Genomic DNA, 14,449 nt, shown 5'->3' on the forward strand with positions numbered 1-14,449 from the left:
GCCTCAAAACAAAAGCGGAGGAAAATTCGGTCTTGGAAGAAGATTGAGGCCGACTCCTTAATCTCGACCCTGCTCTCTTCTCCCCCCCCCCCCCAAGATGACACAGACAAACCTGGACTCTGACACTACTGCCCTGATGACCTGGATCCGGGCCGCTCTAGATAAGCTTGCCCCGGAGCGAATGGAGAGGACCAGAACAAAAGGAAAGGGAGCCCCATGGTTTGACGCCTCACTCAAGGAAAAGAAGCAAGTCCTCCGCAAGGCGGAGAGAAGGTGGAGACTCAATTACTGTCCAGCAGAGTCACTAACCTTTAAATCACTTCTTGTTAGTTATAAGATGGACATCCTGGCGAGGAAATCCGCCTTTTATGAGAACAGGGAGGCTACAAACAAACAAAGGGAGACCTTTGTGATTTTAAGGGAACTTACGCAGCTGGGCGAGAAAAGTCTTGAGGGTGATCAACCCGATTGCGATACCTTTCAAGGCTTCTTTCTCCAGAAGGTACAGGACATCTTGACGGATATTACTACGATCCCAGCTGGACTGCCTTTGCCATCCTGCCCAGATAGTCAGCTGCAAACTGGGACCATGAATAGCTTCCCATATATAGATGAAAAGCGACTGGCGGAGCTCGTCGGCCATTTCAAATCAGGCTCTAGCACAGATCCCTGCCCCCCGAATTTTTTTTAATTGGCTTTGCCTGGTATTCAGCCTCAGTTGCTGAGCTTACTGAATGCCTCACTAGAAGTGGGCTACCTCCCAGCCCAGCTGAAGGAAGCTAGAGTCTCCCCACTCCTCAAGAAAGCGGGAGCCGATGTTAAGGTACTGAAAAACTATAGGCCTATCTCCCAGCTGCCACTCCTGAGTAAGATCTTAGAAAAACACGTCCTGAACACCTTAGCCAGCTATCTGGAGGAAAACCATCTACTCCATGCCAGGCAGGCTGGTTTCCGGCCACAGCATAGTACAGAACTAGTTATGGCTACGGTCACAGATGAGCTGAGAGTCAGGGCAGACAAGAAACAGCCATGTGCCCTGATTCTATTAGACCTGTCGGCACCATTTGATACGGTCAGCCATACCATCTTGCTGGACCGTATCGCTAAGCTGGGGATAACAGGACAGGCGCTCAAGTGGCTAGAATCCTTCCTGTCAGGACGCACTCAGAGGGTTCAGATGGAGAACCAGCTGTCAGGGATTAGTGAGGTGACATGGGGTGTGCCCTAGGGGTCCGCACTCTCCCCCTTACTTTTTAACATCTACCTACAACCTGATGGAGGAGCTCATGCGTAGGAATTGTGAAATCTTTAATTACGCAGATGACACTCAGCTGCTGGTGCAGCTGAAAGATACCAGGGAGGCTCAGGAATCAGTGAGGAACTTGCTCAGATTCACGGTCAATTGGATGACCAATAACCTTTTGAAGGTGAATGCTGAGAAAACGGAGGTACTGGTGCTCACCAACCAGGCTAATCCTTGGGGTGATCTGTATTGGCCCCCAGAATTAGGAAAAACTCCTACTCCCGGTACGGTGTTAAAAAGTCTAGGTCTAAACATCGATGCAGATCTTACCATAGCCCCTCAAGTCCTGGCTGTGGTGGGCTCTTGCACGGGTGTGTTGAGGCAATTACGCAAGCTGACCCCTATTCTTTCAGCCTCCACCCTACAAACCATCGTCTCTGCTACAGTCATCTCGAGGCTAGATTATGGCAACGCTCTGTATCTTGGTTTGCCACAGAAGTTGCTGAGGAAGCTGCAGGTCGTGCAGAACGACGCAGCTAGACTGATTTTTTCTCTATCGAGAAACTCACATGCGACCCCACTCCTCTGGAAGCTGCACTGGCTGCCTGTGAAGCTCAGGGTTCAGTTCAAATGTCTCTGAGTGGCCCATAAGGCACTCTTTGGTAAAGCCCCAGAGTACATTAAACAGCGCCTGAGGAGGTATGTTCCCGGCAGAACTTTGCGCTCAGGACAGGCCTCCAATCTGACTCAACCCAGATTTAAACTAAAAACTAAAGGAGCTAGAGCCTTTTCGGTGATTCTTCCGCAACTGTGGAATGAGCTACCGGCCAGTCTGAAGGAAGATTCACAGCTATTTTCCTTCAGGAAGAAACTGAAAACATACCTATTTAAAAAGGCAATACTTCCGGCCTAATCAGAGATGGCAGAGGGTTTCGGGGTGACAGTATGTTATGTTCTTTCTGTTTATGCGCTTAGAGACCGGCGGTGATAGGCGCTATACAAAAACTTTACAACATAACACACAAGGCCAGCCCAACAAACACCTGCCAGAGACTGGGCACTAGAAAACACTGTACCACACACAGGGCCCTCACCACAAACCCCAGACAGAGGCTAGGCCCTTGAACACTGCATCACAAACCTGAGAGGACACCACAGACCCCAGCTCGTGGCTGGGCCGTGGAACACTACACCACACACAGGGTCAACACCACTTACACCTGTCAGAGGCTGGGCCCTGGAACACTGCACTACACAGCAGGGACAACATCACTGTAGGAAGGTGGGGTCTGACTATATGGTTGCCCCCACTTCTTTCCTGGTGTTTTGCTGGTTTATAACTTAGTTGGACTGGGATCCTGCTATTCAGGGCCCCAGTCTATCTACTTTCTCTGTAAAATGGTTTCCATGTACATTAGGTACATATCTAATTGGATTCTGGAGTGGCTTATAAGCCCCTAGTATATGGTATACTATGTACCTAGGGCATAGGTACCTCAGAGGCCGACCAGGGGCTGCAGCATATATTATGCCACCCCTGGGAAGCACTCCAAAATGACACCACAGGTCGTGTTTGGTGTCAAACGCTTTGGAATACTACCCCCCCCGCCAGTCCTGGCGGTGGGGGTAGCATTCCACCCTTCTAGTGGGAGAGACATGTTCACACTGGCTTAACCCGGTTAAATGCTTTCAAAGCCCTGGCATCACAAAATGGATGCCACTGCCACAGACACAGGTCTGGCCTCCTGCTGCTGAGGGAAACTCCGGCAGGGGAGGCCTGGACAATAGGTTTCTTGTCACAGGGAGGTGTAACCACCTCCCCAGACAGGCAGATGTGTATTGGGGCAGGGTGGGTGCATTCAGAGAATGCTTTTGAGACACTGCCTGGGGCACACAAGGTGTCCCTGTGCATAAAACAGTTCAAACCGGTTGCAGGGGCACTCAGCCCCTGCTCTGGCGTGAAACTGGACAAAGGGGAAGGGGTGTAACCACCCTCAACCCAGGTCCACCCATAGGTGGAGCCTTAGAGTTAGTCCATCCCCTAAACTTAGTATAAGTATAGGAATCCCGTCCCTAGAACTTTAGATTACCCTGGACGAACCTCTGAAACATATATCCTGGACCTTCGAATTTCTATCACGACTGGAAGACGGAAGAAATCTCCCTTGAGGTCAAGGAGTGACTCCCCTGCTTGGCAGGCACCAAAGAAGCAACTGACTGGTCTGCATTGCTGAAGCTCCCGCCAGACGCCGAAGTCTCTGCATCACCAGAGGTGGATTTCCAGACTTCCCCGAGGCCACCCTGAGTCCACAGCAAAGCTGAGGCCCGTGGCTATCATGGGTAATGTGGAACCGTGACCCCTGGACACCGTGAACTTTTGCAGCAATAACACCTTCCTGGTCATCCTCGAAGTTGTACTTTAGGCTCCGAGTAGCCCCAGCCTTGAGCACTCCCTGCACCGAAGATTGTTGGCCTCCACTCCACGAGTAACCCGTGGGCCAGCTCCAAGTGCGACCGCTCAAGGCTCCTTTGCGATCACTAGCCCGTTGGCTAGCAGGTTCCCACGAAAGCAACTCCATTTCTACTTGTGCTTTTCTGGTTGCTCCAGACTTGCTCTTACTTACCCTTGCTGGGTTAGTCCATCAGACCTTGCTGGTCTGCACCACAGTCCTTTCTCTGATTCCCTGAGACTTGCCGTTGCCAAGGCTTGTTGGGTCATTTCTGGTCGCCGACACAACAGCACTCGACAGACTTCGTGGTACAGCTCAAATCCTGCTCATGGACTTCGTCGACGCCTCGTAGCTGAAGAGTAAAGACACCCGTCAACTCACCTGAAGCACCCGACATCTGTGGGCATTGGTCCATCCTGCCCTAGGTCACTGGCAAGTGACCCAGACTCTGTCCCCTCTGCTTTCAGGTTCCTTCAATCCTAGATCCAGGCTTGGATCTCTCCGGAAACTTCTCCTCTTCTCGGCAGCAGCAGTTCTTAGCAGGCTTCCATTGGAATCGACGACGCGACCCGACACCAAAAGACACCTATGCACCCGGCTTCCCTGGGTGAGGTAACACAAGTACTTCACTACTCTCGAGGGTGCTAGCCCTAGAACTGTCTAAGTCCAAAAGGGTTTGGTCCTAGTTCGATTTGAAGTGTCCCTAATCTTTAAAATTCCAACTGCGACATTCCCCATAGAAAGTAATAGGAACCCTCGGTTGTGTTTCCACACTGCATACGGCTCCCGTGGGTCCCCTGTGTCACTACCTTGGGTGGTTCCTTGGGGTCCCAGCGATTCTAGAGGCAATAGGCACACTGCCTATTTCAGTCGTGGTTCTTATACCACTATTTTAGTATATGGTTTGGTATGCTCCTAGGGCCCAAACGTGTATTTGTGCTTTTACTGATGCCTTAACACTTGTAACTGAAGTACTTCGAACTCCAGTCTCATAAAGAGACTAGAGGGGTGTGTTTTATCTTAAATACATATATTTTGAATATATACCTGGCGTGGTTGTCTTTTCATTTGATCATTCAAGAGATTATAGACTGGTAAAACAAGCTGCTTTACATTCCTTCAAAACTTAGCCTGATGGCTGCTCTCCATAGCTACTACTAGGATAGCTTTCAATAAAGGTTGTCTTTAACCTATCACCATAAGGGGTTGTTTGGACTGATACAAGGTGCCCACTAGAACTAGTGGACAGCATATATCAGGCCACCTTCTCACAACCACAAGCCTCAGCCAGAGACTGGGCCCTGGGACACTGTACCACACACAGGGCCCGCACCACAAACCCAGACACAGGGCTAACACCACTTACACCAACCAGAGGCTGGGCCCAGGAAAACAGCCCCACACACAGGGACAACACCTGAATCCTCGGCCAGGTGCTTGGAACATTGCACCACCCTGAGGAACAGCACCACAAACCCCAGCCACAGGCAGGGCCCTGGAACACTGTACCACACACAGGGCAGACACCACAGACTCCAACCAGAGCCTGGGCCCTGGAACTCTGCACCACACACAGAGCTCTCACCACAAACCCAAGCCAAAGTCTGGGCCCTGGAACACAGGACAACACACAGTAGCGACCCTCTTTGTCCACAGCCAGAGAGACTGGGCCCTGGAACACTGTACCACACACTGGTCAAAAACTGCAAACCCCAGCCAGAGGCTGGACACTGGAACACTGCACCACACAGAGAGCCAACCCTCTTTGTCCAGATCCAGAGGAGCTGAGAACTGAACACTGCACCACACTCAAGGCCAATACCACAAACCCTGGGCCGAGGCTGGACCCTGGAACTCTGCATCACACGCAGGGCCGACACCACAAAACTCCAGCCAGAGGCAGCGCCCTGGCAGAGACAGGCTTTGAAACACTGCACCAGACACATGGCTGCTACCAAAAACCCAGCAAGAGCATGGGGCCCTGGAACACTGAATCACACACAGGGCCGACACCACAATCCCCAGTCAGAGGCTAGGTCCTGGAACACTGCAAAACACAGGTTCGACACCACAAACCTCAGCCTGAGGCCTGGGCCCAGGAAATCTGCAAACAATACAGGCTGACATCACAAACACCAACCAGAGAATGGGGTCCTGGAACATTGCATCACACAATGGGCTGATACCACAAACCGGAGTCAGCGGCTGGGCCCTGAAACACTGCACCACACACAGGGCCAACACAACAAACCCCAGCCAGAGTCCGGGCCCAGGAACACTGCACTACACAAAGGGCTGACACCACAAACCCCAGCCAGAGGCTGGGCACTGGAACATGACACCACACACAGGGCTAACATCACCTACCACAAGCCAAAGTCTGGGCCCTGGAACACTGCACCACACACAGGGTTGACCATCTTTGTCCACAGCTGGATGGGCTGGGCTCTGGCACACTGTACCTAACACAATGCTAACCCTCTGTGTCCACAGTCAGAGGGGCTGGGCCCCGGACACTGCATCACACACAGGGACAACACTATAAACCCAGCCAGAGGCTGGGCCCTGGAACACTTCACCACACACATGGCAAACACCATAAACCCCAGCCCGAGGGTGGGCTCTGGAACACTAAACCACACACAGGGCTAATACCACATACCCCATCCAGATGCTGGGCCCTAGAACACAGCACCACTTACAGGGCCAACTCCACAATCCCCAGCCAGAGGCTGGGCCCAGGAAAACTGCATCACACAGAGGGCCCTCACAACAACCCCCTGACAGAGCTTGGGCCCTGGAGTACTGCAGCACACACAGGGCAGACACCACAAACCCCAGTCAGAGGCTGGACCCTGAAATATTGTACCACATACAGGGTCAACACCACCTACACTAGCCAGAGGCTGTGCCCTGGAACACTGCACCACATGCAGGGCCAACACCAGAATCCCTCCCCAGGGTCCTGGAGCACTGCGCCACATAGAGGACCAACACCACAAAGCCCAGCCAGAGGCTGGGCCCTGGAACACTGCACCACACACAGGGCCGAGGCTCTTTGTCCACAGTCAGAGGGGCTGGTCCAAGAACAATCTATCTGCTTTCCTCTCTCTGCTAGTAGTCCACACCTACAAGTGGTGGCTGTGGTTTATCCAGTTCCACTACATTCCAGGCATGCGCAGCTCACACTGCTCTGCACTGTTTGGAGTATTATTACTGAACAGAGCTCGGCGCAGCTTAGTGCAGTCATGGCGGCTGCAGACCCCAAGGTCAGACTCCAAGAAGAAGCTACCTGCTCCATCTGCAGGGACCTGTACACTGACCCCGTGACCTTGGACTGCGGACACAACTTCTGTCTCTACTGCTTTGACACATTTAAGGGTAAAGAGGACTTGGAGAAATCCTGTCCAGAATGCAAGCAGCTCTTTGACCAAGAGAAGGAAATGAAACCGAATAAGAGATTAGCAAACATGGTGGAGGTACTGAAGGAAATGCAAATAGTGCCAGGAGGCCTCTGTGAGGAGCACAGGGAGAGGCTGCATCTCTTCTGTGAAACCGATGGGGAACTCCTGTGTTTGGTCTGCAGAGAGTCCAAGGCACACAGAGAGCACCGTGTGACCCTGGTGAAGGAAGCAGAGCAGGAGTACAAGGTAAGAGGAACTGGAGTCAGCGCCAAGAAACCCTTGCGGTGTGTAGTGTGTGTTACTAATATAAATAATTAAAGTTGTGTTATTGTTTGCACACTTGCTTAAGGTTTACTAAAGCATTAGCATCATTCACATGTGTTTTAAATGCAATGCTATTTTTCTGTCCTGTAATGTGCATTACCCAATTTAGCCCAATCACCCTAATAAGTGTTGCCTCTTTCTGAAGTTGACACACCGAAGTCAGGATTGCAACATTAGTTAAGTCAGCCTTATTCGAGAAACTTGTGTCAAACTCCCAAGGTCTTCTATGGTGTGTCCTTCTCTTCTAGCACCAGCAGGATTCTGTCACTTGAGACTCCCAAGTGATCTACTGTAGCTTCAACACAGAGTTTTAATTAACAACTTGAGCGCTAACATTCTAAAGTCAGGATGTAAGTAAGGTGCTCTTGACACCATTTTGATGGAATAACAGCTGCTGAACGCATATAGAGTTTTAATGTGGAGCAGGCTGAAGTGAATGAGCATCAAACAGGCCCCCAGCATTTGGCGGATTTTGTAGAACCACATTGGAATTTATATGGCATTAAAATAGAAATGTTGCAACACAAACGTGTATTTTTTCCAACAAATGTGATTCTTTTCAGTTTACTGACATTCCATGGTTTATCAAATATCCTAAAGCCCCAGAACCTCACCATCTATTAGCATTAACCTATCCTACCTTACTCCTCCCATGACCTCACCCTATCTCCAAAAACATGTTCTTTGAACACTCCAACCCCTCATACCTCTTATCTGCCATCATCCTTCTCAGCCTCGCTTAATATTCCATCACCCTACCCACCCATAACACTCCAATCATTGGTCTCCTCTGACATCAGACTCAACTCAGCATCTCCCTCCGAACATAACTCTCCACTACCAGCCTCCTCACCCTCACATCATCACATATCTGTCACTACTCCACCCTCGTCTTCCGTCTACCCCCTGACTGCCACTACCTCATCCTCTGCCATCACACACTTCAGCCATCACCCTCATCATTATATGTCACAGCACTCTTTCATCACACCCATTACCATCACCCTCAACCTTATCCGTAACCACCCTCTTTCATCACACCCACCAGCATCACTCTCATCCTTATCTGTCACAGCCCTCTTTCATCACACCCACTGCCGTCACCCTCACCCTAATCTGTCACCACACTTTTTCACCACACCCACTGTCATCACCCGCATCCTTATCTGTCACAGTCCTCTTACATTACCCGCTACCATCACACTATCCTTATCTGTGACAGACCTCTTTCATCACACCTACTGCCATCACCCTTACCCTTAACTGTGAGAGCCCTCTTTCAACACCCCTTCTGTCATCACTCTCATACTTATCTGTCACAGCCCTATTTCATCAAACCCACTATCACCCACATCTGTCGCAGCCCACTTTCCTCACATCAACTGCCATCACCCTCATGCTTACCTTCCACAGTCCTCTTTCATCACACCCATTGCCTTCACCCTCTTTTTTATTTTTTTCCTTTTTTCCCAAAACCCATGGTACAAAAAACGATATATCAAAAGATCGGGAGCAATAAATAGTTTTTACACAGTATCAATTCATTGATACGTTGAAAGACCTTGTCACACCAACATACAATATCGTAGGGTAAAACATTGCAAATAACCATTTACCATATATTATCTAATTTATTCTGGTTCTCCTAGAAGCTATAGTGACCCTAAAGAAAAATGTCTACAGTTGGCTCTTCATTGCTAGTGGTGGACGTATGTGTACCAGTTATTCGCCATCTTCACCTCTGTTCTTGGACCATGTAATCTTCCCCCCAGATTTCAACATATAGGGCCCAATTCCTATGTTGTATGGAAAGCGTGCTCCTTCTCCCACCAACCCATGAAAAGGCCAGCGTATGCAGGAGCACATTTTGAACCCATGGCGGTCCCCTTCTTCTGATGATTCCATCTGCCCTCATGCAGAAAGACATTTTTTGACAAGATCAGTTCAATCATATCAATCAGCATAACATTATGTTCTAGCCAATCTGCTGCTTTGGTTTTAAGAAAAGACTCGAAGGCCCGCAATCCGAACTGTTTTTTTATGCATGTGTAAAGATTGGCAACATCTAATGTAACAAACATAAGCCCCTCAGACCATTGGACATCTTCAAATTTGTTTAGGATGTCTTAACTGTCCTGTATATATGCCGGGAGGTTACATAAGAGAGATTGTAAAAACGTATCAACATATTCAGACAGGCGTTCGGTTGGTGAGTCCACTCCTGAAATAATTGGCATCCCCGGAGTAAAGGACCCCCTTTGTGTACTTTAGGGAGGATGTATATACAGGGAAAACTAGGGTTCCTTACAGTCAAATAACGTCATTCTTCATCCGTAATCAAGCCCCTCTCTCACCAGTCTCCCACCTGTATGTTAATAAAGAAGGTCAGATCTTTAATAGGATTGTTAGATACAGGTGCATAGCATTTTGTATTCATGAGTTGTCTATCTATTTCACTTATGTAATCTTCCTTATTCATCAAGATGATCTTCCCTCCCTTGTCAGATTCCCATATCACGAGAGCATCCTTCCCTGGTAGAGTGTTCAAAGCCAACCTCTCCTCTGTCAAGTTATTGGTCCCCATCACCCCCCTTTATCGATCATGAAACAGCTTCTGTAAATCGCCAGTAACCATATCTTTAAACAAATCAATATTTTGGTGGATCGTGTTGTGGTGTATATTTAGATTTAGATTTGAAACCACTTTCTATATCTGGCTTGGCCACAATCTCCAAGTCGTTAGTCAGTTGTGCAAGGGAAAGAGTATCATCTTCTGAAATAGACATCAGTAATTATATGTCATGAAGGTAAGATATTGTGTACTCTAGGTTGAATGTATTTAAACAGAAGGGACGTTTTTCTGTGGGATTGCAGGAAAGTAATTCTTTACTTTAAGCAATCGAATAAACCTGTGTAAATCCACAGACACATCTACAATGTTACCCCCTTGAGTGGGACAAAAACCCAGTCCTTTTTTTTAAGACCGCACATTCATTCTCATTCCGTACATAGTTGGAAATATTAACAATTACCAATCATCATGGGTTGTGTCTCCCTGCGGAACATCCAGAGGTTTTGTTGCTGTTCTCAACACCTATGGCCTGCCTGATCCCCATGATCCCTCCAGACTTGTATGAACCTAGTGGCAGTCCCCACCTTAAGGGAATATAGTTCTTCCTTATTTATGACATGCCTCATCTTAGCGACCCATTGTTGAAATCTGGGTGGATCCGGCATTCTCCAATTTTGTAAAATCAGAGACTTGGCTACCAAAGAAGCAATGAAGATGAACTGATTTTGATGAGCTGTTAGATTTAGATTGGGAATTCCCAATAAGGTGTCAGAGGGAGGGGGACTAGACTTAGGGTAAGTTTCCTGTTAACCCACTAAATATTCAGATTCCAGTAATCTTTCAACTTTGGGCACGTAGGCGCGGCTGGCGAGGAGGGCCCGCCGGATCAGAATTGAGGGGTGACTGTATAGGCCTTGCTCTGGATGTTGTTCCTTTACCATATATTGCTTTCGTATGTTCCCCTCCCATGGAGGTCGGGTGGGGTCTGCTGGGGGCTTCCCTCCTCCTCTGGGGGACTAGTTAGTATTTAGCTATGGGGCGACAGGCACACTGCACTTTGGGGGGGCTGTCTGGGCTCATGCAGGGGTGCAGGGAGGGGGGAGTTCTGTTGGGACCGGGGGGTGGGGGGGGTGTGTTGTTTGTTAGCACCGCAAGGCAAACCCGCAACTGTTTTGTCGTTTTTAAGATGCTCGGTGGGGGACGACCGATTGTTTCGACGTATGATGGGGGGTAGGGATTTGACTGTGTTGTCATGGAATGTTAACGGCCTGGGGGATAGGATTAAGCGTGGTGTGGTCCTGCAGTATTTAAAACGTATTTCACCAGATGTTGTCTTCCTGCAGGAGACGCACCTTATAGGTAACACCTTTCATGCAATGAATCGGCGGGGATATCGTTTGGCGGCCCACTCCGGCTTCACTTCGGGCTCGCGGGGGGTGGGCATTATGGTCAAGAACTCGCTCCCGTTGGAGATTGACGAGGTGCGTCATGATGAGAGGGGACGCTACACTGTTCTGGTGGGACGAATTTATCTCAGTGTACGTCCCGCCTGGGTTACAAGCCACTACATTTGCAGACCTGGGGCGCCTCCTCCTGGACCTTTCGAGTGGCCTGTTGGTGGTTGGAGGGGACTTTAATGCGGTTGCCTCCGGGTCTATGGATCGCCATCCCCCTAGGGACCTCCCCCGGGCACAGGCATGGCTGCCCGGCCTTTTAGACACGCTGGGCCTGGTGGACTGCTGGCGCTTAAAGCATCCTGGATTGCTACAGTACACCTTCCACTCGGGGGCCCATGGTAGCCTCTCGCGGCTTGACTATATCCTTGTCCCGGCGGCCCATGCAGGGAGGGTGGGGGAGGTGCGCCATTTGGCACGGGGTATCTCAGACCACTCCCCATTGTTGTTGCATTTCGATGTCTTCCCGAGGGGGGATGGCAGGGTGGCCCCGATTAATGCATGGTATTTGCGCGACCCCACCATTCGTGCCGACTTGATCAAATCCTTACAGCGCTATTTTGATGAGAATGTGGGGTCGGTTCCGTCTGCCATCTCCCTGTGGGAGGCTTTCAAGGTGGTTCTTAGAGGGGAGGCCCTCTCCGTTATTTCCAATGCCCGGCGGCGCGAGCGGGAGGAGGTGACCCGGGTTGAGGCCGAAATTGCAGAACTGGAGGGTGACCTGGGGAGCGGGGTAACAGACGCCAAGTTGCATGTGTTGCATTTAAAGCAGGCGGCCTATCGGGCCCTCGTCACGGAGGCGGCCAGGGGACTCAGTAGAGAGCAGCAGGGGCGATTGTATGATGTGGGTGACAAGGCTGGCAAACTGATTGCGTGGTTGGATAAGAGGGAGAGAGCGAGCCGCGTGGTGCCTTTGATTGAGAGCGTGGATGGAGTGTGCGTCACCGAGCCGGAAGCCATTGTCTCCTGCTTCGCGGACTATTTCCGCGAAGTTTACTCCCCGGTTTCTCCCTGCTCGGAGGAAGATTCCCATGCCTTGCTTCGGGACATTGCACTGCCCTCCCTTACGGTGGAGGACAGGGATTCGCTGGATGCCCCGCCCACCTCGGACGAAATTGCCTCGGCTATTCGCTCGGTTGCATCCGGCAAGGCCATGGGCCCCAATGGTATTCCCATTGAGCTATACAAGCTACGCCCGGATGTGTTGGCGCCCCACCTGCGCGCGATGTTCCTTGCGGCCCACTCGCAGGGCTCCCTCCCGCCGGACCAGCGTCTGGCTACAATTGTAGTGATCCATAAGGAGGGGAAGCCCCGTGAACGGGTCACATCCTATAGGCCGATTTCGCTTTTGAACGCGGAGCCCAAAATCCTCGCCAAGGTGTTGGCCAACCGGTTGGTTGGCGTGGTGGGCGATTTGGTCCACCAAGACCAATCGGGCTTTATACCACACCGCAACACGGCGCTTAATCTGCGGCGCTTACATGGGGTGCTCGCGCGTGTTCCATTTGTGCGGGAGCCGGCCATCTTGGCGTCCTTGGACGCCACCATGGCGTTTGATACGCTCGAATGGCCATATATCTGGGCGATGCTGGCGAAGTTTGGGTTCGGCCCGGGTTTCGTCAGCTGGGTCAAATTGCTCTACTCGGGCCCGTTGGCGCAGGTGGTGGTGAATGGGCGAGTATCGGCCCCATTCGCGCTGGGGCGGGGCACGCGACAGGGTTGTCCCCTGTCGCCTCTCCTGTTCGCCCTGGCCATGGAGCCCCTGGCGGAGTGGCTGCGGTGGCACCCTTCTATCCGTGGTCTCCGATGGACCCCCGAGCATGAGGACCGCGTGTCCCTCTATGCTGACGATATCCTTTTGTATCTCGCCTCCCCGCGCAAATCACTGATCGTCCTGGTTGATGTTTTGCGCTCCTTCGGTCGCAACTCAGGCCTGGTCATCAACTGGGCGAAATCCTGTGTCTATGTGCTTTCCGGGGAGGCTCCGGTCCTGCCACGGGACTGTCCGATCCAGATTGCCTCCCAGGGTTTCCGGTACCTGGGTATATATATCACTCTTGACCCGGAGGCCCGCTATGAGCGGAACTTGCTGCCCCCCCTCCAGCGTTTGAGGGAGGACGTGGTGCGCTGGCGGCGTTTGCCGCTCTCGCCGCTCGGCCGAGCGGCCTTATTTAAAATGATGTCCCTGCCGCGCTTCCTCTACGCCCTCCAGAATACCATGGACTTGGTCCCGGCACGCTACTTTCGCGAGGTGGAGGGCCTCCAGCGGCGCCTGTTCTGGGACGGGAGGCCGCGTATTGCTCTGGCTAAATTGACGCTCCCGTGGTACGATGGAGGGGTCGCCCTCCCGGACATCAAACGGTATTACTGGGCCTCCCAACTAGCTGCAATTAATCATGGCCTTTACGGGCCCGCCTTGAACCCGGCATTTGAGATGGACAGGATGCTTCTGCCCGGTGGCGATTATAATCGAGCGCTCTACTCTGGCGCGCCCGACTCCCGTTTGACGGGACCGACGCGTGTCATGGTGCGTGTCTGGCACGCGGCTAATGCAGCTATGGGGTGGAAGGACCGTTTGACCCGAGCGTCTCCGCTGGATGCATCTGAGAGGTTGGGCTCCCTGTGGATGTCGAAGGGCTTCGAGAAGTGGGACACGATCGGAATCAGCACAGTGGGAGATCTCTGGACGAGGGGGGGATTCAAAACTTTTGAGACGCTGCAGGCGGAGTTTCAGCTGCAGGGCAGTGAGTACTTTCGGTACCTACAGGTCCGCCATGCGCTGGGCTCCGTCTTCCCGGATGTCGCTTCCATTCCGGAGTCTTCCCCCCTGGAGGACAGAGTGCTAGATGGCCATGTCCCGGACAGCACGATCTCCCTCATATACAAAAAATTGATCAACGATAGATCGTGCCTGCTGACTAGTCTCCGCGCGGCTTGGGTCGCCGACGGGCTGGAGCTGGACGACGAGGATTGGATTTCTGCGGTGGCCTCTCCGAAAGAGG

The 14,449-nt window shown here is 51.5% G+C and overlaps 1 protein-coding gene across 2 annotated transcripts in view; it reads left to right on the top strand.

Moving 5' to 3' along the window:
• Positions 1–6,888: 6,888 nt before the first annotated feature.
• Positions 6,889–14,449, top strand: part of LOC146783138 (E3 ubiquitin-protein ligase TRIM11-like) — a 411,795-nt gene continuing 404,234 nt past the window's right edge. For both annotated transcript variants that reach the window (XM_085634002.1, XM_085634003.1), the window contains exon 1: positions 6,889–7,343. In XM_085634002.1, coding sequence (XP_085490128.1) covers positions 6,942–7,343 — 402 coding nt within the window. In that variant the 5' untranslated portion in view covers positions 6,889–6,941. The remainder of the gene's footprint in view (positions 7,344–14,449) is intronic.

This window comes from Triturus cristatus, chromosome 11, assembly GCF_964204655.1.
Source record: "Triturus cristatus chromosome 11, aTriCri1.1, whole genome shotgun sequence".
NCBI lineage: Eukaryota > Metazoa > Chordata > Amphibia > Caudata > Salamandridae > Triturus > Triturus cristatus.